The following is a 24,754-nucleotide window of genomic DNA, read 5'->3' as shown; positions in this document are numbered from 1 at the left end:
AGTCTTGTTTTACTCTTTTGTCTCAGATAGCTGTGAAATCCCCAGCAGACATAAAAGGGGAAAAAGGGGAAGACTTGCAAAAAACAGTTTTTTTTTCTTGTGACAGTTGATATATGCAGTTATAAACACACTGCATTCTCATGTTACTTGAGCAGAACCTCCACGTGTGCAGTTTACATCGTAATCCACATGTACACACGCCCCCAAACAGCATCCATGATCCAGTTTCCACACTTTGCAAGTAAACTCTTATTTCGCACTTATTCAAACAAGTCTGCAGCACTTAATATTAGTTAGCTTGATTATCCTTACACTTAACCTTTAATTTTATTAAATATTTAAAATAACATTTATTATTATTTTCTTATGATTGAATTTTATAAGAAGCTTAATCCATCTAATTCTAGTATTATGAGTCTTCTTATTAGTTCATTAATTAACTAAATAAGGGGAATAAACTATTCCGGGTGGAAAATATTTAGATTGGGGGGTGTCTTTATTGTTGAAACAATCTTGGCCAAAGGAGTAAATAACATCATTATGTGCAAATTTATATATGTTTCTGAAATGGCAAACACATACCATACATTGTATGTCTTTTTTTTTAAACAAAGAGAATGATATAAAGAGCCAGAGAGAGGAACAGACAGAGGAACAGACAGAGAGAGGAACAGACAGCATTTGTGCAGTAGGTCCATACAGAAGAGGTTACTAGATACGCAATGGAAAAATCGCCACTCAAGATTAACTCACAACACAGGAAATGCTCTCTCTTTCACTCACTCTTTCTCCACCCTCCCAATGTCATTCTTTCTCAATAGCTGGTAACTGGATTTCTTAATTTTCTTTCACGTTTTCCCAAGTGTTTGGGTGGGATCTATCCCTAAACTATAGCTCTGCATAGCACAGGACTTCGTTTTATCCAGCCTTCGAGAAATCAGTAATATTTGAGAGTTCATTGATCTGTATAACATTAAAAAGGAAAGAAAGCAGGAGGGAGACCTTCCCCGCTTACACAGCTGTGGCAGCTAAAGAATGATAGCAAAATCAACAAAGGACAATGAAAAGATTAATTCAGTGTTCTCTGTAAAAAAGATTGCTTAAGCAACATGAGCAGAAGGAGTTGGAGGGGTAGACGAGTAGATAGGGCAGGATGGGGGGGAGAGAGAGAGAGAGAGAGAGAGAGAGAGAGAGAGAGAGAGAGAGAGAGAGAGAGAGATTTTGATATGAGGAATTTGTGGAACCCCCTGCATGGCCGTAGATGTAGACTGCAAGGGCTGAATACACTCCAGGGTGGTGGGTCCCGTATGCCGGATGCTGCGAACGACAGTGCATCCCTCCCCGCTTTGCAGGGGCGTACGCGCGCCATCCCACCCGGCCTGGGCCCACCTGTTCAGTCCTCCTCTCCCCCGTGCCCTGGGCGTGCCTGCGGATGGAAGGGCCAGCGCCAGGGTGCCAACGCTGCGGTGAACTGTGGCCGAACGCGCACGTCTGTAGTGGGCCTTTTTTTGGAGCATCTAAAATAGAGCCGTTGCATAAGCACCGCAAACACACGCGCACACACCCACATTTGTTCTTTTCAGTAGGTTTAGTTCGTGAAAGCACCTGAAAGACATCCTATGATGTTGACATTCTTATTGCAATCAACCATCAAGCCCCAACCCAAGTAGTTTCATCCCTCCTCATGGTTGCTTTCATCAGACACACCTTATCGCCGCTGCCTTTCTCCGTTGCTCCCTCCCTCTCGCGTTCCCTCATTCCTTTCACACTGCCGCGTGCAATAACAACACACACACTCGCACACAGACGGCACGTTACTCCATACTCTCGGTAGAATGCAGGGGTGTCTGTGGAGCCTGTGTCTCGGTCTAGAAGTGTGTTGAAGAGAGTGTTTATGTTTTACACTTTAAGTCCTCTCTGGCACTTGCATCTTTGACAAAGAATGATTAAGTGCATCTCTTGCACTGGCCTCTTTCTTCTCAGCAATTACAAGCTGTAAATAAATAACGAAATTATTTAATTATTCCGATACACTTTTCAACATTGGCACAGAGAAACGCACATATAAGCTACATACAATATACACTGTGTGCACAATTATTGGGCAAGTTGTATTTTTGAGGATTCATTTTATTGAACGGCTACGGTGCTCTCGGTCAATCCAAAATGTTAATACACCTCAAACCTGAAGTATAAGTGAGGTTTTGGCTTTCTTAGGACAATATCTGTGTGCATAATTATTGGGCAACTAGTAGTGTGCAGAATTATTATTCAACTAAATGAAAAATGGAAATTTTACCATCTCGCTTGTTTATTTTCATCTGTTAAAGTGAGAATAATAAATAAACAACTCAATTTACAAAGAAACAGTTGACATTTCAAAAATAAATAAATAAATAAATAGAAATCTGGGACCAATCTAGCCACCCTTATTTTCAATAACAGTCATAAGCCTTCTATTCATGGAGTCTGTCAGTTTCTTAATCTGCTGATGATCAACTTTTTGTGCCGCAGCAACCACTGCCTCCCAGACACTGTTCAGGGAGCTGTATTGTTTTCCATCACCGTAAATCGCCCATTTAAGAAGGGCCCGCAAGTTCTCAATAGGGTTTAGGTCAGGTGAGGAAGGGAGCCTTGTCATTATTCTTTCCTCTTTAAGGCCTTTACTGGCTAGCCACGTAGTGGAGTACAGAAAGTGTCTTCTAAAAACTGGCAGTAGGTTTGGGAGTTGATTTTGAGTCCATCTTCAACCCAAAAAGGTCCAACTAGCTCATCTTTAATAATACCAGCCCATAGCAGTACCCCACCTCCACCTTGCTGGCAACTGAGTCGAAGTGGAGCTCTGTGCCTGATCCAGCCCATCCATCTGGTCCGTCAAGAGTCATGCTCATCTCATCAGTCCTTAAAACTTGAAAAATTTGTCTTCAGATATTTCTTGGCCCAGTCTTGATGTTTCACCTTATGAGTCTTGTTCAGTGGTGGTCGGGTTTCAGCCTTCCTTACCTTCGCCATGTGTCTGAGTACTGAACACCTTGTACTCCGGGGCACTCCAGGTAGGTTGACAGCACTGGAGGATAACGGGTTCCTGGTCGCTTCACATTTGATTCTTCTCAAATCTTTGGCAGTTAATTTGTGTTTTGCTCAACACATTTCTTGCAACCCTGTTGACCATTTGCAACAAAAAGTTGACAAAAAGAAGACTTATAGTGGTAGACCAGTTTATTTTCATAATTAATGCTGAGAAAACTAATGTTAGGCAAACTCTAGGAAGTGACTTCATTGAGGTGTACTATGTTAAAATATGTCCAATTGAAAGAATGACTATGTTCCCCATTGTTGTGTAGTCAAATGCTTGTTTGATTTAAATCAACCTCACGATTTATGAAACCGCAGTAGAGAAACATACCCGGTCTGTTTTGGTCCTGCCCTGGGCTCTGGGAGTACAGCATTCTTGACTAAATTTATGCCGCCAATACACAACAGCCCCACCCTGTGACTTTTGGTGCACCTTGACCTTTGCTCTGGTTCTGACCTCGCATTCTTTCTGCCACATGCCCCTGGTGCTAGACCCAGCTCCCCAGGGGCCTGAAACGCGAGCGGCGTGTGCGGGGCCAGGCCGGGCGGGGCCCCTGCGCGCTGCCTGACGGCTGCCTCTGACGTTTCCCGCACACAGGGACCTGAAGCTGGACAACATCCTGCTGGACGCGGAGGGCCACTGCAAGCTCGCCGACTTCGGCATGTGCAAGGAGGGCATCCTGGGCTCCATCACCACCACCACCTTCTGCGGCACGCCTGACTACATTGCGCCTGAGGTGATGCATTCCACACGCCACCTCCATGCATGTTCGTAGCCGTTTGTTAGCTTGCTAATTATGTACTTATGTAAAGGCATGACGTCTCATCTTAGTGTGCTGGGTAAAATGATGTATTTGGGCTACGCAACTGGAATAGTCATGGAAATAGTGACTTGCACCGTAAAACAGTGTCTCTGTTCAGGCCTCTATCATTGATGTGTCTCTTTAATGACCATTGGATAAAAATGTCCTGCAGTAGCTATAAACAGCAGTCTTAAGCAAGTGGGCCTAATGAAACACAGACGTGTGTGTTGTATGCCTGGAACATCATCTGATCTTTCCTAGCAACTTGCCTTTGAATATTCTGATGATGGTGAAACAATGAAACAATTTGGGGTAATCAAGGCTAGAAATTGTAAGCAGAATATTAATCATAGTAATCACAACTGGCCTTTGCTTCCATGATATGAGCCCCCAATTATACTTAGTGCTTTTGATTAGGTTTGATTTTTCCACCCTGCAGATACTGCAGGAGCTGGAGTACGGCCCGTCAGTGGACTGGTGGGCCCTGGGCGTGCTCATGTATGAGATGATGGCGGGACAGCCCCCGTTCGAGGCCGACAACGAGGACGATCTGTTTGAATCCATCCTCCATGATGACGTGCTCTACCCGGTGTGGCTGAGCAAAGAGGCCGTGAGCATCCTCAAAGCGGTGAGAGCCCCCCCACCCCCCATTCTCATCACCTGCACTCCTGCCTCCTACTGTCTGCTCCTTGAGATGCCTCTTGTCCTCTCTCCTCTTTCTTCCTGTCGTTCGTGCGCACGCGCACGTTTTCCACTCCTCTCCTTTTGCTCTCTGGCTTGCGCCCTCGCGCTTGACCACGTCGTGATTGGTAAAGAGGGGCGTTTGGCAGGAGCTGGCCGAGCCGCAGCGAAAGCGAGGGCGAAAAGATAGTGACAGGGAAACAGGGAAGGGGTGAGCGAGAGAGAGGGAGGGAGGGAGAGAGAGAGGGAGGGAGGGAGAGGGCTCAGTGAAATGACGCTTCTTGTGGGAAAAGAATGAAGCATGTTCTCCTGAGGCTTGGCTTGCATAACCTCAGAGAGATGACTTCGGGGAAGACGGACTGACGTTCTGTCCCCTTTATAGAAACAACCAACGTGCGTGTGTGTGTGCGTGCGTGCGTGCCCGCCTGTGTGGATAAAAAAAAAAATTTGTTTGTCTGACCTTCATCTCGAAACCCATCACTCACAAATTAATATTTGTGGTGTCCACAGTTGTTGGTGTGTGTGCACACACACACCGTATGTGTTGCTTTTTTCCATTCACATATCCCAGATTTTTTTTGGCTGTTCCTCGCGCACTTGTGGAAACGGCAGCGTGTTTGGCTTGGGCCGCACTGTGTCGCAATGAGATCTGTCTCACTGTCACCTCAGTCGGTTGCTCCAGGTCATCCTTCCGCAGGATGAGACACTACACCAGCGTCGATGGCAGAGTGCGGCGCTGTGTTCTTGAAAAGCTCTGCATCCCTCTGCCTCCGTGTCAGCGCGCAGCCAGCTCACACGGCTAAGCGTCGCCATCGCCTTGTCTGCCTTCGCTAACCTTTCCTCCTGTCTGCCTCCACCCTCCTAGTTCATGACGAAGAGTCCCAATAAGCGGCTGGGCTGTGTGGCGGCCCACGGCCTGGAGGAAGCCATTAAAGTGCACCCATTCTTTAAAGAGATTGATTGGGTGCTACTGGAGCAGAGGAAAATCAAGCCCCCCTTCAAACCGCGCATTGTGAGTACCCTGCCTATGTGTGTGTGTGTGTGTGCTTTTAATTCAGCTTTTGGTTTAAGTGTAGATGTAGTATTTTATTTAGCTAAAGCAAAACAGAAATTGGGGGGGGGGGGGGGTGCACACGTTTGTGTTGATATACGTGACCGCTGTTCTCACAGTCTCACGCAGATGCGAGTACACACAATCGAGTTCTCAGGTAGCTGCTGTGGCGCCGGCATAGCCCCTGTGGGTGATGGCACAGCCCATCATGCTCCTTGCAGTTGGTGGGGCCTCTGTTGAACAGTGTTCCCAGCAGCCGGGAGCGGGCACGTCACAGGGTCGCCCTGCCCTCCTCAGCAGCGCCTGTGTGGTGGCCGCTGGCACCGCTCCTGGAGCGCGCGGAAAACTCGGTGTGGCGTGCAACCGCGGGCCTGGGCTCAACTCCCACACCTGTTTGCACGACCTCTCGGTGCCCCTGACACCACGTCGGGAAGGCAGAATGGGGAAGGGGAGAGGTAGAGATATGGCACAGGCGATGTAGGGGCAGATAACCAGCCTAAAGGGAGCATGCGTGTAAACCAGGGGTTGGAAACGCTCCGCCCATTTCCACTGTCGTGCAACAGTGCCGCCAGTCCACAGCGGGTGAAGGATAACACGAGCCGTCCACTGAGGGCTCTGGAGAAGCTCGCCACATGCCGTCTTAGAGGGACTCTTGACCTAGCAGACGTCCCAATTGGCTAGCTCCTTTCCATGTCGCTGAGGTGCGAAGAGAACCCTCCTTCCTATCCAGTGAGAATGCGACCAATGGCACGATCATGGCCATGGGGCAGGTGGCACTGCTGGGGACTGATACTGATTGAGCATTTTAAGAAAACTTGAATGAGCATTTTGAGAGAAATCACTCAAAAAGACACAAACTGGCACAAACTCCTACATAATAAATGCATTATAAGCTGCAGACAGTGGATTCTGTTTTATTTTTTGGAGTACAGTCCCACTACAATCAACCTACGTTGCTGTAGGTTATCTAAACACTTTTCTCTGTAACCATTAGGGGCCATTAGCAATTTCAGTACATCCCGGTTTCTGGCTGCGTCCAATCTGACATCTGAAAGCAGCCAGACTTGCTTCACATATATGGTGCCACATTATTATGTCCACAGAAGGTCAGAAAATATATTTTTGGACAAAGAACAACTGATGCTCTTTATACTAAATTTTATGGTCTGGGTCGAGCAGTTCAAAGAAGTTTTCTCATTAATATTGTAAGAGCAAAAGAGCCCACACATCATGTGTGTAGGCAAACAACAAAAGCTTTTTGGCAAGTTTGTTTTTGTCTGTGTACATAGTGTGCAGATTCTTTTATCTTTGCAGTACTTGGCTTGTGAGCCATTGTGAACTCTAGTCTGAAGGAAAATAACAGTAGTGGGGGTGAATGCTGATCTACTCACAACCTCTTCCCTGCACACAGAAAACCAAGCGAGATGTCAATAACTTTGACCAGGACTTCACCCGTGAGGAGCCTGCGCTCACACCTGTAGATGATGCCATCATCAAACAGATCAACCAGGATGAGTTCAAGGGCTTCTCCTACTTTGGTGAAGAGACTCCGTCCTAGGACTACAACTCCCATCTCCTGCACACAACGTTTCCACTTCTGTAGACCTGTGCCATTTCACCTTTAAGAACTGAATGAAGAGCATTTATAGTATGATAGTATGAGTCTACATGTCTAACTAAACACTGCTCGTGCAGTTAATCTGTTTGGATTTCTTTATTTATTTTTTTAAGAATGACGTTCAGCAAGAAAATACATTAATACACACACACACACACACACACACACACACACACACACAGTGGTGGAAATATATACCCAGGCAGAAACCCTGGTGAGAGAGAATTTACTTGAAAAATGTCAGTGCTCATCCAATAAATTACTTGAATAATAATTATAGTAATAGCTTTATTTATTATTATTACTCAAGTGGATTACTGAATAAGCACTTCATATTAAGGAATTTCATTAGCAACTACCCAAGTAAACCTATATGTATTGCTTTTTTATTGACCATGTGGCTTTGTTTATTTTTCCAGACACGAGTGTAAACTGCCTAGGTTTGAGTCAGCATTACCTTAAAGCTGCACTATGTAGGTCTGGCGAATCTGTTGTGCTCTTTTCCTAGAGTGCGTTGGTCTGGTGTTTGCGAGTGCATTCGCGTTGAAGGAGCGTTCAGAGACAACTCGATCAGAGCTATCATCAGTATTGTGGACACTGGCTAGAAGAAGGTACTGACCTGTAGAAAGATACGGCAAAACAATATGCATTTGCTCTGCTTTGAAACTATACATTTTTGCTGGATATTTGCACTGGCATTGCTATTAGCAAATAGCACTTCTGTTAAAATATAGATAACGTAACATGAACCAGTAAGCCCAATGTGCCCTTAAGAAGCTTCAATTAAGTTAATTTTTCAAGTTAGCCATCATTAACCATGTGTTCTCCAGATAGTTTGATTCCTGCTCCAGATATTTTGCTTCCTTTTGTGAGAATTTATATTATATACGGCATTGTTTACACGACACAGACGGAAGCGCTGGAAATGATCTGGAAATAACGGCTAGCCAGGTTTGTCAAACAAAAAAAAGACGAACTCTGAAGCAAAAAGGACACATCATCAAATATCGTATTAGCCATCTAGCATTAGCTATACAGCTAAAACAACTTCAGTTACAAGGGTACAGTTCCACAACGAGAATAACCTGGCTGGCTGTGTTCAGCGCAAACCACCAAAATAACTTCACCAATAAAAAAGCTAATTCAGCTTCCCTCCTGAATGCCTTTAGGTCACTGAGCTGTTGCCACCTCTAAAAAGCCCAGCCAGCGTTTATTCTGGTTTTAGCTAGAGCTCTGTCACTTTCCCGATTAGCTGGTTTGTCGTGCCGATGGCTCCGTTATTTAAGACGTCTCACTCCTTACGTTCACTAGCGTACAGCGCTGTGAGCCACGCCCCCACTGACGTTCCTCAGGCAACCAGCCCATCGGTCCTTCTTTTTAAGCATGGACGTATGACGTTACAACGTTAACGACGTCCGATGTTCTCCTGCTAAACCCCACTGCTCTGACTTTGTATTAAGTTGTATTTTAGCAGATATTATTTCCTCTTCACCTCGTCACATCTTTCAGTTTTAGCAAACAAGTCATACATAGTGCAGCTTTGAATATTTCACTTTCTCATATATATATATATATATATATATATATATATATATATATATATATATATATATATATATATATATACTGGGAAAAATCTTGATATACAGTACCTAAGACTGTATACACTGTGTTGCTTTCCACCACTGCACACACATTATTCAGCACTGTAAAAAGTCATGGTCCATAGTGGCACGGGTGGAATCAGGTGTGTATTTCATCCACCCAGTAAGACCTCCTGTCTGCATCTCTATACCCAACCCACTACTGTGGGTTCACACTATCCATAACGTAGCCCCCTTCCCCTTGGAATTTGAAAGCCAAATGGAACCGGTGAATTTATTGAAAGTCTGTAGCTCTAAGGTCAAGGAATTCCAAAGAGAGCCACTGGAGTTTGATTCTCAGTTAAGAGATTCAGTCGGAATATGTTGGTAACCTGTCAGTGGGGTAATGTTTGATAGACTGCCCACTGGCTGAGTCACTATGTGGTTTCCCTTAGTGTTCAGCTGAGTATTAATCAAATTGTGTGTGTGTGTGTGTGTGTGTGTGTGTGTGTGTGTGTGTGTGTGGCAAAAAGAGGTTTATGATTCATGAAATCTTGTTAAATGTATTTTTATTATTACTGGATTGTCTTGTGGCTCATCTGCTAACATTGTAGGCAGTGGGCAATGCAGTACCTATTCACGTCTGTCTCTGTGTGCACGTCTTGTATGTCAGCCTGTGAACTCTATTGGACATAGAGGTCTCATTTGTTGCATGCTCATGCAGACAATAATATTGCGTATTACCAGATCATGAGGAAAAATGTTACAGTGTCCATGTGCAATATGGTGTTTCTCGTTTGCTTTGTTTTGACTTCTTTATCAATGTCTCCCTTTTTTTATTTTCTGTTGTTCTTCTCCAGTCCTTTTCCTCACTCCGCCTCTCCCTCTCTCTCTCTTCTGAGTTGCTGCTATGCCTGTTGTTCTTCGTCTGGCTTTGGGTTGCCGTGGTGATCCAGACCAGCCCCTTTCCATGCTTGATGATTTGGAGATGAATCCCAGATATATAACTTTTTTTTTTTTTCCTCTTTAAAAAAATACAAAACATTAACCCCTACTATATCTTACTGTCCTCTCTTGTTTGCCCCATATGTGTGCACAGAAGAAAAATGGAATTTTGTGTAGTGTATGCTTTTATTAAATTTCATTTGTTTTTTTTTTAATTTATTTTTTTTATTTTTTTTTAAAGACCCTGTTGTGTTTATGCAAAAGATTCTGTAAACAAATTCGCACTCTCAAAAGAGCCAGACCAAGACTGACAAGGCTATGAAGTCCGTGTCCACACCGCAGACTAAATAGACAGTGTTAAGTATTACCAGTGCTAACTACTTTATCTACAGGTTTCTATGGACCACTGTTGTTTTGTTCGAGCCCTTAGCCGGACCACAACATAACCATCTGCAGAGGTTTCCTCCACGTCCTGAAGGCTTTTTACCACATTGTGAAATTGCTTGGTCTTTTTTGACACATTCGTCCTGCAGGGCATCGGCGTGTGTGCCTTTGCCTTCACTCTGCTGCTTTCAGCGCGTTCCCCTCGGTAACGGACAGGCCTCATCTTTTTCCTTCTGGACAGCACCAGTACACTAGAACCAAGGTCCAGAGACACGAGCTGTCCTCACCATCTCCTCCCTAGATCTTCCACTCTGCTTAGGACATGAAATATCATTCTTAGATTTTATAAGATTTTTTTATTGTTATTGATAGACGACTCTACATAGGAATCATATTTGGGCCGTTGTAAACATTGACACGTTCAAGCAAAATAAACCTATACATGTCTGAAGAAGTACCTCTTAAGAAAGCGCAATCTATCTGTCCAACTGAGTATTATGTGTGTACATGCAGAGGTACAATTCAAATTAATGTAAGTTATGTGTATTTTATCACTGTAAGTATCATATACATGTGTATGTATTTTACATTCATTGTTTTGTGTTGTGAAACTTTGTACAGTGTGTACAAACATTTTATTGGTTTGCTTCTTTTTCTCATTGTTCATGTCATGTCATTGTGAGAGTTTTACTGTGTGCCAAATGTACTGTATTCAAAGACGTGAATGTGCGTTGTTTGTTTTGGAGCCTAATAAATAAGATGGTGTCAAAACAACAGTTTTTGCTCAAGATCTAAAGTGTGTGTTATATCAGGACTTACACTGACATGCACGAAGCTGGGTAGATAGCTCACAATATGTTAAGTAATACTGTCTTCTCTTTTGAATTATAAATCTGACAGAAAACTAATAATTTAATGGGTCTACAATAATATATATTATGGATTTGTTTCACAGCATCAGAAGGTTTTGAATAACAATTCACCAAAGAAGCCAGAGAAAGGGATTTCATGAAATCCTCCCTCAGATTCTAGGGTCACGGACTGAGATGCAACAGTGTGAAAAATTGCCCTTGTCAAGTGTAACCCTTTCAACAGAGGTCTCAAATGTCCCAAGGCATGGGAAATGTTACACTGCCCTCATTTTGTGGGACACCCTTGAGTTGAATAATCTGAATTACTCCATGAAATGTCAGCGCAAACTCACTTGAAGGAGGCCAAAGGCTAATGAAGACTGAGGCTTCGCATTTCATTGTGAATCAGATAATCTGTCACGACAAAGCCTGATAATTGCGCTCAGAAGACTAGGATAAAAAAGAAGACTTTGGTTTGTCTGTGCTATTGTCCTGCGTTTTGAACTTTGGCATGAACCTGAAATATGTAAGATCAACCTTTTTCTCACAGCTGCGTGAACTTTACAGGGACTTTTCTCGCCCGTTTTTAAGAGCAATGCTTGTTACAGTAATGATCCGTGTTACCTATAATCAGTATTTTGTTTAAACGTCAGGGAACGTAAATTTAGGACAGTGGCGCATCGCGTTACCGGGGTGCGCAACAGGACTTTTTGGGGGGAATAATCAACTATTCGTGACTTTTGCCAGCGTGTCGTTTACGGAGCAAAGGCTGCTCGTAAATGAATTCCGACAGCTGTTTAGGCTTAAGACCAACACGGGCTCCCCGGACGAGATACTTGATCGAAAGTCATTGCGCTCGAAGTCATAAAGGTTGGCGAGCGCTGGCGAGCGCTGTGCGGGGCGGAGGTCGGGGGAGTTTCTAGCCGTGGTCCAACCAATCCCTATGCCATAATTGATCGGGTCGCTGGCGTGCGACCAGCCGAGGGCAGCGTTGTAGCTTGTGTTTGCAGAAGAGATACAAAGTTCTTTTACACTTTCAAAGCAACCGGTAAAACTCCGACCTTCTCATTTTAGCGTGCCTTGGAAATCCTTGGATATTACCGGCGGTTAAGAGGCGAAAGGCTATACAATCCTTGGCAGTGTTCTGAGACTGTATAGCCGACGCTGACATTGTTGCTGAGAGGAATTTGAAATGGCAATGGACTTTTTTTTTTAAACAAGCAACGGAACTTCACTTTCTGTTATTTAGAACCGTGTGTGCGCAACTTGTTTTCGGTTCGAGCTGAATCTGACGCGACCAAAGTCTGCTTGAATATCGGAAATTACCAAGTGATCTTGGAAACATGACAGCTGATAAAGACAAGAAAAGGTGAGTTATCTGATTTGACGTCTTTTAATTACAAACGCGTTACAAATAAGCCATTTACACATTACACCTTACGGTGGAAACTCTTCCCGCTAGTACAATGAAAGTTTTATTGGGACAAGCAACAAGTTAATCAGCCTTCTTGCGCGTAGATCGTAAAAACATTGTACACCAACAGTGCGTTGCGCAGTAGAGCGCAATGTGAGGTTAATTTGTTGCTATTTTCTGAGTTCGCTTGTTTTGTATTTGATTCACATGGAACAATGTTAAAAAATACATATATATTTTAAAATATTGCATTTACTTGTCGTAATCGCTCTGTTTGTCGGCCTAATAGAGGAGCTCTATAATAATTTGTATTGAGCAATATAATGGTGATTATAATAAGACAGAACTGTTCTGTTATTCTTATTCTTGTTATTATTATTATTATTATTATTATTATTATTATTATTATTATTATTATTATTATTATTCACTTTTGTAAAGAAAAAAACCTACCGAGGGTGCATTGATACAGCTTTTCGTTTTATAATGTTAAAACTGATGTCTTGAATCCAATCCTCCTCTGGTCGTAGTATTGGCACCTATACGCCTTTGTATCATAAACAGGCCAATTAACTAATTAGTAACTTTAATACAATCGCAGTAGCACAGGGTAAATGAATTTCTTTGCCCAGCACCTTTTAGTTTCTATGAAATTCTGTTTTCCATACATGGGGTCATGAAATACAACACTCAAGACACTGTCCTCTGGTTTTGTGTTGGCTAGCTTATTTGTTTATTTTAATCATGTTCTTATTGCTTACTGACAAGGTTGGTTGTGAGGACTTTACAGTTAGAAAAGTCCTCCAGTGTGCAGTGGTCATAGCCTGTCATGACACTGCTGTGGGAATGCCTGTGGGAATACTGCAGCGGTTTATGAAGACCTAAGTCGATCGTAGTTGACCCATGAAGGTCAGTGTGGCCCTGGGCTAAGGTCTGGCTTTTGCCGATTTATGTTCCTGTGTGTTTTCATCAGACACTTTACAAGTATTTGTAGTTCTTCTGAATGTGTTTATGCAGCCTATATATAACTATGTATTATTTGTGGATAAATAAATTGTAATGAATTAATAAATTGTAGTTTGAAATGAATGTGAAACACAAAGGTACAGATAGGTTTTCATCTTCTTTTTTTTTTTGTTGGGAACACAACACATTTCAGTTTCCATTATTACTAAAGGTATTATAAATGCTTGACTTGCTATGCAATCAATTATTTGCAAGCACCTGTTTTTAACTTAAATTCACCTTAAAAATAAATTACATTTATATTATATAGTTTCAACATAGTCAACACCAACTGTCCTACTTGGCAAGTAAAGTAGATACCGCATGTCTAATCAGATTTTGCCCTGGGGATGTCAAGTGTTGAACTGTATAGGCTAATGATGACAAATTAGTTTGTAAAAAAAACCTCTCTCACACATCATGTTTAAACCTGTCGTCAGGTCTTAAAGGTAGTATTGAAAATTGTAGGCTCCTCAAAAGTATTCTTGTCCCTGAACGACCTGTGTCTGTGTGAGTGTGCGCGTGTGTGTGTGTGTGAGCGTGTATGTGCGTGTATGTGTGCGTGTGTGAGTGTGTGTGCGTGTGCGTGTGTGTGTGTGCTTCATCCTCATGACAGCTTTTCTCTCTACAAGCTCACTGTGTCTATCAGATGCATCCAAGGGAAGCTGAATGCAAACAAACATCAGTATTCCATTGAAATAAAGGACATGTATGTTTAGTATCAGGATACTGCAATTCTGAGGGGGATGCGGACACTGTCCAACATTACCCTGGGGGAAAAAGAGGCCATGGCTGACCCAGGATGGGCTTATATGATACACATCAGCCATCTTGAGACTCCAGAGGGGCTGTTCAGTCTTAGGCTCTGTCTAAATGGTGTATGCAGTGTGGCGTTCTGTGATATTTGCTTTGCATTTGGTGTCATAAAAGAAATATTATCCATTATGTATAGTCTACAAATAGAGCTCCTTTGTTTAGGCCTTACATGCATGGTTTCCCAAATCAGCATATTTGTTTAGTGATGTTAACTATGTCAACACACTTGTGAAGGCACACTGAATTAGTGTATTGAATGTGAAGCACATTTCTAAAAATAACCAGTAGAAATGCTTGGAAGCCATTGTGCTTAGCCAGTGAAGACTATGTGATAATTTAGACTATAATTTAGACTAAGCAGGTACTATGGCAACTAGGTTGCAGGTAGGTAATCTGAAGTTTCCACCATTGGCGCAGGGCCTGCTTGAGCATATTGATATGAACTCCAAAACTCATTTCATGTTTGCACTAGACCATGCTGGGTGGTGTAGGCCATGCTGGTTAATGTAGGCCATGTTGAATGGTGTAGGCCATGCTGGGTGATTTGCACTGACCATGGATGTTGGGCCTTTCCTCCTGGACATGGTTTGGCGCTCCTGATCGATTCGGAATCCCCGAGCATTGCCAGGCCACGCCTTGACGAGTGCAGTCTGCACCGCTCCTGAGCTGAAGGCAGTGTGGCAGAGAGAGAGCGAGAGAGAGAGAGAGAGGCCCTGCTTGGCACTGGACTCTGTTGAACTCTCCCAACTCCAGGGAAAAAGCTGGCTCGTGGCACAGGGCTGCCAGTGTCATCATAGCCAGGGCACAGGCCAAGCACTGACACCTCCACGTCACGGACTCTCTGCCTGCAGACAGAGATGCCAATAGTTCTGTTGTGCAGCGATCACGGAGGCCTTCCCATCTGTCTATCAACGTTTAACTGGTGACTAGTGCACAGGTTGCTCTGCCATTTAAAGATAACAGGGAGAGAGAAATGTAGCTAAAGTAACAGAGTAGTGGTATCATGTTATCAGATAAAGCTACTGTGGTCAAATGATTGTGCTCTCTCTCTCTTGCTCTCTCTGTGTCATGCTCTTTCGTAAACACACATGCATATACACACGCATGGGCATGCATGAGTACAGTTGGACACATTGAAAATGTTCAAACACAAAGTTGAGGTTGAAAAATAGCATGTTCCCAGGTCTGCTCTAGACGACGTTCAGACGAAGGTTTCATGACACACTCGGTGAGAGAACTGCTGGCATGTGTGGAGAATCAGACGCCCAGGCTGGCCAGGAGCAGGTACAGAGGTGCACGGCGTGGTCTTATTTCATAACTGCTGCTAAAGAGCATTGAAGTGGGCTCCACTTGGATCTCTCTGATGTTTCACTTTCTGCCTGTCACTCAGATGCTCAGGTGATGGACACTGTCTGGCTTTACATATATGTGGGTTGATGTTCTGTAGCAGACGGCCAGTAAGAGCTGAAAGCAGAGAAATCCAGAGCCTTTCCCAGTTGTCGAGATTGTCTAAACAAAAATGTGCAGTTTATTGTGACAGGATCTCTGGAGAGGGCCTGAATCTAGGCCCTAGAATCCCCACCCTCGGCTAACAGCGGGGGCGCTGGGCAGAGCGTTCGAATTTGAGAATGTGTTCTCTCTGTCTCTTCTTTCTTTCCATCCCGGCTTTCACCTCGCAGAGCTCACTGGTCGCTCTCAACCTGAGCGTTCTTCTGCCTCCCACAGAAGCCTGCCTTCCCAGTCCTGGCTGGCCTGCCGCTCTCGCTGCCTGCAGCGTGCGCCCCGCCGGCCTGCTCCATGTCTGCTCCGATACCGGGCCCGGAGCGTGGCTCCGCCAACGGCAGGTGCACGCCCGACGCCGTCTGCGCGGTGCTGGGAGCGTATCGTGACTGTTGGGTATCTGGGAGATCACTTTTCCCATGATTGAGGGAAGCCGAGCTGACTCCACGGCCGTGCGGCCATGCGAGGAAACACGGTGTTCCAGCAGATCAGAGATTAGCTGGGGACACATTGTTTGCTGTGTTTAGCCTGATGCCAAAATTACAGGAAAAACGCCCTGTAAGCAAGCAAGGTGCTGGAGCCAGCGAGGATTTAGTTAGGCCCTGTGTGGGTTCTCGGTGCCGGTCTCTCCAGTGCGGCAGGGTGAAACGGATAGGTGAAAACTCCAGAGACCGGCATGCCACGTGACTGTTCTCAGTCATGCCTTTCTGTTTGAGAAGGAGAGGCAGTTGCATGTCGAGAGATCACAACGTGTTTCTTTGACATGTCTGGTGTGGTCCATCCTACCTCAGCAAGTAATGCAGATGTGCTGGAAAGAAATAATGCCACCACAGCTTTTCTGGGGCTATGCTAATTATAAGGCCCAAGTGGAAGGAGAGAGGACCTTCCGTTCAGGTGAACGCTCGCACTCTGTGCACATGACTGGTGGCTGATGTGTGTGTGGCCGAGCTTGTTATGATTGTAGCCTTGCGGCAGGAGGGTCAGACGGCTGTGGTTGTGCTGGTGCTCGACCTGAGGCTGTGTGGACACACAAGCTCCTCAGTGACACCTTGATTAAAATCACACACACACACACACACACACACACACACACACACACACACACACACACACGGACAGAGGACCCGGGCAGAGGGGGAGGTTAGTGATATTGTGATCCTTCACTCAGGTAACCCAGGCTGCTCATTGCTTTTGTGATCATTAATGTTTGTGCAATGTCTGTAAACAGCCTTGTACTTGAAAATAGCAATCATAATAACAAGGTCTCCTGGGACCCTGGGCTACACAGTACAACCAGAAGAGTAGATGATTGTATCTAGTTATTGTGTCTGGATTGTGTATCATGTAGCAAAGAACTGTGAGAGACTTACATATTCCTTAGGATTCCACTGCACTTTATTGCTGTCTTAACTAAAATGTTAATCCCTATGCTGAAAGTGTGATGTGGGACTCACTTTAGAGTGACACAGAGGTGGTGATATAGACTGTTACTACAACACTGTTGGTCATGGAAAAGATTTCCCCTGAGGGTTCAGGGTGAAACAGTGCAAGAAGAATCCCCCTGTAGCACACTATCAATTTCAACAAAGATAACATATCAGATTAGGATCTAGTGTGTATGAGGCTGTATTTTACCTGGGCAAAGGCTTTGTAATATTCACCTGACATCGATGTTCATAATAACAAAGCAATAGCAACTAACTGTCAGAGATATGCATCTGGACACTTGTGGAACCAGTGGATCTAGTGTAGCTTCGCTCCTCAATCAAAACATTTCCCTTCAGCCCATTGTTTGCATCACCTTTTTTCAATAGTTGAAAAAGAAAACACGTCATCTAGAGCATGACTTAAACAATGCATGCAGCTCTGTTTTGGAAAAAAATTTAATTCTACAAATATTTTCGGTCTTGTCAATTTTGACAAAACACAGGCAAACTCTTAATTTACTGTGCACTGTATAAAGTCTTGCCAAGAGCACTTGCCTGAGCAGGCAACCATCGTGTAGGTTGCAAGTTGACCACTCCTACCAAGATTTTTTTTTTTAACCTCTTCATTGTTTGGATTTTACACATACACACACACACACACACACACACACACACACACACACACACACACGCGCGCGCACACACACACTGTAATTGTTAATCAAAATCTGAAAACCTCACTTCCTGTTACATTAAAGTATGGAACAGTATGTACGGTATGCACTCTGTATGGACCATTAGAAGGCAACCGTTTCTCCAGTTATGCGCCATTAGTAAGTTGCGTGGGTTTGGAAACTAGCATGTTGCCGGGTCTGCTCTAGTTTCTAGTTCAGACGAAGGTTTCATGACACACTCGGTGAGAGAACTGCTGGCATGCGTGGAGAATCAGACGCCCAGGCTGGCCAGGAGCAGGTACAGAGGTGCGCGGCGTGGTCTTATTTCATGATGGTACACACAGGAGACTAATTTGAGAAGATAATCCACTAATGATGATCATCTTGATGCTGAAAGTTATCTTGTTCTGATATTTATAGCCTGCCGAAATGCTTTTTTCACATCATTCTTTGGTTACAGGTCTCTACGGATGTTACTGTCATCAGCATACTGTCATTCATCAACATACTGTCATTCCAGAATGCAATTAGTGTACCTCTGTGTCATTCTATATTGAGCTGTGTGCTTGGGTTATACAATTTTGCAACCTTTCCTGTAACTTTATTTCAGCGCAGTAACTGTTGTTTGCCCTTTTAAAGGGCAGTGTGTTTGCAGACTAAAATACAAATACACATATATGACAAAAGACTCTCAGTAAAGTACTGGTGGTATCAATTAGTTTGGTAAGATTACTTCACCTTGACTGGATTACTGTTTTATATTCTGGTCTGGATTAGAGTATCCTTTACTGCACACTGCTTGGTAGAAGTTGAAAATCAAAATACTACCCTTCACATGGTCATAAGGCATCACCAAATGTTTATGGGTATCAGCATTCTCACACAATTCAAATGGACCTTTGCTTTTAAATTGTATTTTTACATAGCACGTTTGACAGTTCTAAATGCTTAATGATAGTCACAGAAAGTTTGCCAATGTTGTGTCCTCTGAAGGTGAGAGTTCAAGGAAAGCTCTAGCCAGCACGAGACATGGCGCAGAATTTAGTCCAATTCACACAGAGCAAGCGACCTCCTGCACAGGTTGGAAGTGGTGTGTCTGTCCATGCGCTGGCATGTGCCAGCGCTCCAAAATCAGTTTGTGTTTGGGCATGTTTTTAGCTGCTGGCACATGCAAATGGAAACGTACCGTGTGCAAATGTTGTGTATTCAATGCGGCTAAACTTCCTGAGCCACCTGTTCCTCGCACCTGCTAAAAAGGTGGCTAGAGTCATTAACTGAGTCAAAGGTCAGCTGGTGTTATCTAGATGTGCTTTGACTGCAGAGGGGCACACATATTTTAGAGGCCTATTCTTTTCGGCCTGAATAGCACGCCATCAAGAGGCCCGTATCCCATTTGTCAAACCGTCATAGCTCGCATTTCATTGCTGACATGTTTCAGTCTTCTGTAAAATAGCTGGAATTCTCAGAAACGCTTGATCTGGAAGTGAGCTGAAGCTTGAGTCTCAAACAGGTAATACATAATACATCACAGCAAAACCTGCGCCGAAAGTTGTGGGTGGCACGTTACCTGGCTGACATCCAGTTAAAATTGACAACCAATTACAATATGACAAACTGCATAACAGGTCTAGTATTCATGAGATTCAACATGGATAAATGATCATGTGTCCCTGGTGACCCTCAGTTCCCAGGCTTGTGACCTTCAGTGCAGCTCAGAAAGGTCTGATCGGCGTACGTGGTCATGATAGCAATCGGCGTAGAAATGGCTACCCTGTAGAAACAAATCTCCTGGTCTCACAGGTATCTTCCTTGGCATCCCCTCATGTGTTCTGTCCCTGAGGGACGTGATGGGGTGCTCTGATAGTTTACGTGCACTCGCACTTTGCCAGCTGCTGAAAATGAGGAGGGACTCGTGTGTTCCCGTCCCGCACCATCTGAGCTGGCCCCTCTCCTGCGCTCATCGTGGACGAAGATGATTACTACAAAGAAATATTTTTAAAAAGGACAAAATGAGGGTTTTAAAGTTGAAATGTAACAGTTTAATTTGATTAGACATTACCGTGGGGGTGGGTTTGGTACCGTTCAGGCTGTCTCTCAGTTTTGATTGTGCTATAGTATTCGGTTTTGTATGCATGTTTAGAAACTTCATGGGCTATGAAAGTTGCCTGATCCTTTAATGTAGTGTAAGTAAGGTAAAGGTGATAATGTAGGATAAAGGTGAGAATGAAATGAACAGAGCCGAGGAGTGAAGAAGAGACGTTTGTTTTGTTTTATGAGTGACTCATGACAGAACAGCTTATTAACATTTTCCTTCTAAAATGATAAGCCTCTCTTACTCTCAAATCCCCTTTCACTCTACATCTTATGGAATAACTTAAAAATAGAAAACTTTCCTCTCAAATATTTTATTCATCCCACACATGTTATTATTGTTATTATTATTGTTATTATCATTCATTTCTGTACATTCTTGCATTGTGTAGGTGGTGGACATCGTCTGATCGCTTGCCTCTTAGTCAAGTGCATGAACCAGTTGAATAGGAGGGAGATTATTTTACACATTATGTCATCCAGAGTAAGTGTTGGTACAAATCCCAAAGAGATACATACAGAGTACATTAAGGATTTATCTATAAGACATGATAGGCACTCAGATTTTACTCACAACTAAACAAAACACAGGCTGCTGTATTGAAGAACATATTCGTGTTCCAATGATGTACAATGTTCAGTAATTCTTGAATTTGTATTAAGTAATTTTGCATTTTGCTCACACATGTAATTGACTTTCTGTCCATCATGTGCCTATTTATATGGCTATAAGACTTTACAATGACCTCCACTGTTGCTCTGGACATTACAGAAAAGTTGTTTGCACTGTACAGTATCATAAAGCAACTCTTGTCCAGAAACGATGTTTGTGAACGAGCCAAGTTTGATGAAGTGACTGAACAAGACCCGAGCCAATATTAGCAGCATTACTGAGCCCCTGCTACTCTGCTCTTTCCTGTCTGATTAGTGGGAGTCAATTTGCTGATGGTACAGATGCTGTATTTTATTCAAGGCTTGCTCAGACTGTCATCAGAAGAAGCAAGTGAAATGAGTTGGTGTTTTGTAGGTGATAGTTAATCTATTGCTTTTTTGCTGTTTGGTTGGATATCTCTTTTTGGTAAAGACCGTAATAATGACTTCCCATGTATAAAGGAAGCAATGTGCATGCGAAAACATTTTCAGTGGATGTACACGTACCCCTTTAAGTTGTTAAAGGCCAGGTTCACTATTTTTCAACCAACACCTGAAAATAGTTAATCTATTAAAATAGTTTTATAATTGCACATGATGGCTTTGGTATTGAAAAATGTGGAGGTTCTGTGCAGTTTGTAATAAGAAAATAATTTAAGCCTAAAAACCCCTAATCAGTCTCCCTTTTGAAACAGGAAACTCACAGTATATTGAGGCTTGTTTTTGTATATTGTTTTATATGTCTTATAGAAAAAAGGTGCAAACCATGTTTTCCATCAGGTTTTATTGACCATGTTATGGTGATGTACTGCAACTAGTAGTCCAAAAAACCAAACATGATATTAAGGTCAATGGTTATTCCCAACATAAAAAGCTCAAAACATGTGTGACTGCTGTGTGAATTTCCTGTTTTGGAAAAGGAGATTTATCAGGGTTTTTGAAGGCTTAAACGAGTGTCCCATTGGAATGGGTTGGAACCCAGTGAAGCTCCAGGACAAGATTCATAATGCTATCCCTGCCATCAATATGATGCTATATACAAAAGTCTCTTACTGAGGAGTAGTTATGTGTCCGATGTGTTGATGCCTGCTTGCAGCAACAACCTTGAGTGAGAGACAGTCGAGACTTGACACCACATGAGCAACACCGCAAGTGTCACTCTGGCTTCTCGCTGGTTTGCTGACTGTTTCGTGGTTTCGGCGAGGGGGTTTGTAGCCGCAGAAGACACCCACGTCTGCTAGAGCAGGTTGAGAGAGTGCACCGTGGGGCTGATGCCCTAAGCGTGTGCTGAAGCGCTATTGTTTCATATCCTGCGGTCTCCACTGGGATTGCCCTTGGACAATGTAGCAGACTATCGCACAGTGGCAGAACTAACGCAAGCCACTCTCTCAACAGCCAGCGCTGGGCTTATAAGAAGTGATAAGTACAGACAGATTACAGGAGCACAGGACATTTTCGAGGGCGAGAATAGGCTGCTAAGTAGCTTTGTACAAGCATCCTGTACCTCGTGAGCTCCTTCTGGTTTGGCCACAGTTTGGCTCTTCGTTGTTCCAGACAGAAGACGCATGTTAGTGCCACAAAAAAGGCGTGCAAATTAAAATGGCTATTAGTTTGTTTTTCTGGACCTACCTGTTCTCACTCACAGCTGTAAACCCCCTACAGGTTATGATGTGATACACTGTGTTATTGCTTTATTGTCTGATTTCTTAGAATGTTTTGTGCATCCTAAGCTGTTCTGCTCTAAATACAGATGCACAGCCAATACCAACATCATACAGAACATTCTTCGTAAAATGGATCAGAACCACAGCGAAAGTTGCATTAGCAGCCCCCACCACCAGTGGTCTAGTCACAGTGGTGACATTATCCTCCTAAATTCCCTGCTGACTGAGCAGTGTGACTGGGTAGAGGCTCAGACGTTTAAAATCGACAAGGGCATACGCAACGCTGACGTTTTGGGTTCATCGAACACTCTTCACAAAACCCTAGTTTGTGTCAGATCAGAGAAGACAACGGGTGTTAGTCTGGAGAAATACACATGGCCTTAATCTGAAACACAAAGCCCTCTCATTTACCCCTAAAGTGCAGCTACCAAATTACACAGGGCCTGTGTTTAATGATACTGCCAACAGATCCCTTTGGGTTCCGCATTGTGGCTATTCTTTTCTCTTCTCCAGGTCTAGTGGGCTCGGGGCCGGAAAAGAGAATGGAGGCTCCTTTCAAAACGCAACCTCCTTCACATGGCTCCAGTTCAGGATGTCTCCTTGGAAACCAGGACCTATTTATTTTCCTGTAAATGTGTGTGGGTGTGGAGAGGGCATTCTGGCTGGCGCTGTTTCTGTTAATGTTGGCAAATCAGGAATTTCTATTGTGGGGGTCCAATAGGAGAGCGTTTGAGCTGGTGTCGGACCAAACTGTCAGCCTGAGCCTTAAAATCTGTGTGTGCATTTCTGAAGCCCAAAAGAGAGGTGGCCCTTGACTCCCATCCCCCTGTGCTGCACCTTTATGCAATTGTTGCAATATTGCAATAACCCCGGCGTGAACTGCTAAGTGAACTTCTTCCAGTGTCCAGCACCCAGACTGTTTGATATGTGACTTGCACCGGACTGTCACTTTACTAAAAGTAAACACTGCACCCAACTCAAAGCTAAAAGGAGTTAACTGTTCTCCCTGCCGGCTTCTGCACAAGGATGGGAGCAAGCAGAGGACACATTGCGGTTGCTTCTTGGCAACAGGTGATTGTATGATAAGAATTTGCGGAGAGTGAAAACGGTTCACGGTTGCGCTACTGCATGTGTGCGCGTGTGTGCATCTGCTGTGTGTATAGGCTATGTGCATATGTGCATGTGTGCCTGTGTGCGTGCGCGTGCGTGGCGTACGAGGCTGTGGCGTGCCGCAGTTACAGGGCACAATGACATCACTCGCCATGTTTCTTGCTCTGTGAGGCGACCTGTAACCACAGCTCTTGGCAAGCTAAGCACTGACTTTGTGTTCTGTAGAAAAAGCATCATTGTGGTTTTGTTTTGTTTTTTCCCCTCACCTTGCTTTTTTCTTTTTAACTTTCTTGTACATGTCTCCTTTTATCTAAGTTGTTAAATCTCAACTGTATTGCTTTTCTCCAAACTGAAATAATGTCTTAACTATTCTGCATTAAAGTCCTCAATGTCTGATAAAGCATTAGAGTACACCTGCTTGGTTTTAAAATAGTTTTATTATGTTATAGGTTTATTATTATACCAGTAAGTGCATAATATACAAACACTTTTAGGTACTGCAAATAAGTAACATGGGTCATTTTATTGTTGGGGAAAAGGTGGAAAGAAATGGTGATTTTGATTCAGGTGCTCAGGTGGTTGGTCTGGGTAGAAGTGTTCTAAAACGTGATGGCGCAGAATTCATTTGTATTTATTAAATGCAGGATGCCTAAGAGATGGTTCCCATAAGCTGCTCATGAGCCAAACAATGCCAAACAATGCTGGGAGCTTAGACATGTTAGGATGGCCCTCTGTACACACTTCTATACACACTGTCCTGAAGATTGACATGTCAGGATGGCCCTCTGTACACACTTCTGTACACACAGTCCTGAAGATTGACATGTCAGGATGGCCCTCTGTACACACTTCTATACACACAGTCCTGAAGATTGACATGTCAGGATGGCCCTCTGTACACACTTCTATACACACTGTCCTGAAGATTGACATGTCAGGATGGCCCTCTGTACACACTTCTGTACACACAGTCCTGAAGATTGACATGTCAGGATGGCCCTCTGTGCACACTTCTGTACACACTGTCCTGAAGATTGACATGTCAGGATGGCCCTCTGTGCACACTTCTGTACACACTGTCCTGAAGATTGACATGTCAGGATGGCCCTCTGTGCACACTTCTGTACACACTGTCCTGAAGATTGACATGTCAGGATGGCTCTGAAGCCTATAGAAACATAATTCTGAATTTTTATGAGACAGTGAAAAAAATTAACATTGAAAATTTGTCCCCAAGGGAATACCACTACACTTCAGACTGAAGATTGAACTCAATCTTAGGTTTTCATTTATAGAAAGATTTTCATTTATAGAAAGGTTTAAATTTGCCCTCTGTATACAGAGGTGTTTGGATGGCAAGTTTAGCTGATTGAGGGCAAAGGACAGTTATCAAAGGATATCTCTGCAGTGT

The 24,754-nt window shown here is 43.6% G+C and overlaps 2 protein-coding genes across 7 annotated transcripts in view; both read left to right on the top strand.

The window, feature by feature from the left end:
• prkceb (protein kinase C, epsilon b) overlaps positions 1-10,916 on the top strand; it is a 70,196-nt gene extending 59,280 nt beyond the window's left edge. For 2 of the 3 annotated variants that reach the window (XM_027002512.3, XM_027002513.3), the window contains 4 exons: positions 3,674-3,812; positions 4,318-4,506; positions 5,425-5,571; positions 7,022-10,916. In XM_027002512.3, coding sequence (XP_026858313.1) covers positions 3,674-3,812; positions 4,318-4,506; positions 5,425-5,571; positions 7,022-7,168 — 622 coding nt within the window. In that variant the 3' untranslated portion in view covers positions 7,169-10,916. The remainder of the gene's footprint in view (positions 1-3,673; positions 3,813-4,317; positions 4,507-5,424; positions 5,572-7,021) is intronic. The other variant, XR_014126271.1, reaches the window with a different exon arrangement.
• Positions 10,917-11,829: 913 nt separating this feature from the next.
• Positions 11,830-24,754, top strand: part of epas1b (endothelial PAS domain protein 1b) — a 33,396-nt gene continuing 20,471 nt past the window's right edge. For 2 of the 4 annotated variants that reach the window (XM_027002591.3, XM_027002592.3), the window contains exon 1: positions 11,833-12,360. In XM_027002591.3, the coding sequence (XP_026858392.2) occupies positions 12,335-12,360 (26 nt within the window). In that variant the 5' untranslated portion in view covers positions 11,833-12,334. Of the gene's footprint in view, positions 12,361-24,754 lie in introns of all 4 variants that reach the window. The other 2 variants (XM_027002590.3, XM_027002593.3) reach the window with 2 other exon arrangements.

Source organism: Electrophorus electricus, chromosome 12, assembly GCF_041902795.1.
Source record: "Electrophorus electricus isolate QZ-2024a chromosome 12, ASM4190279v1, whole genome shotgun sequence".
NCBI classification, from domain to species: Eukaryota; Metazoa; Chordata; class Actinopteri; order Gymnotiformes; family Gymnotidae; genus Electrophorus; species Electrophorus electricus.
This window is presented reverse-complemented; position numbering and strand designations above follow the sequence as displayed.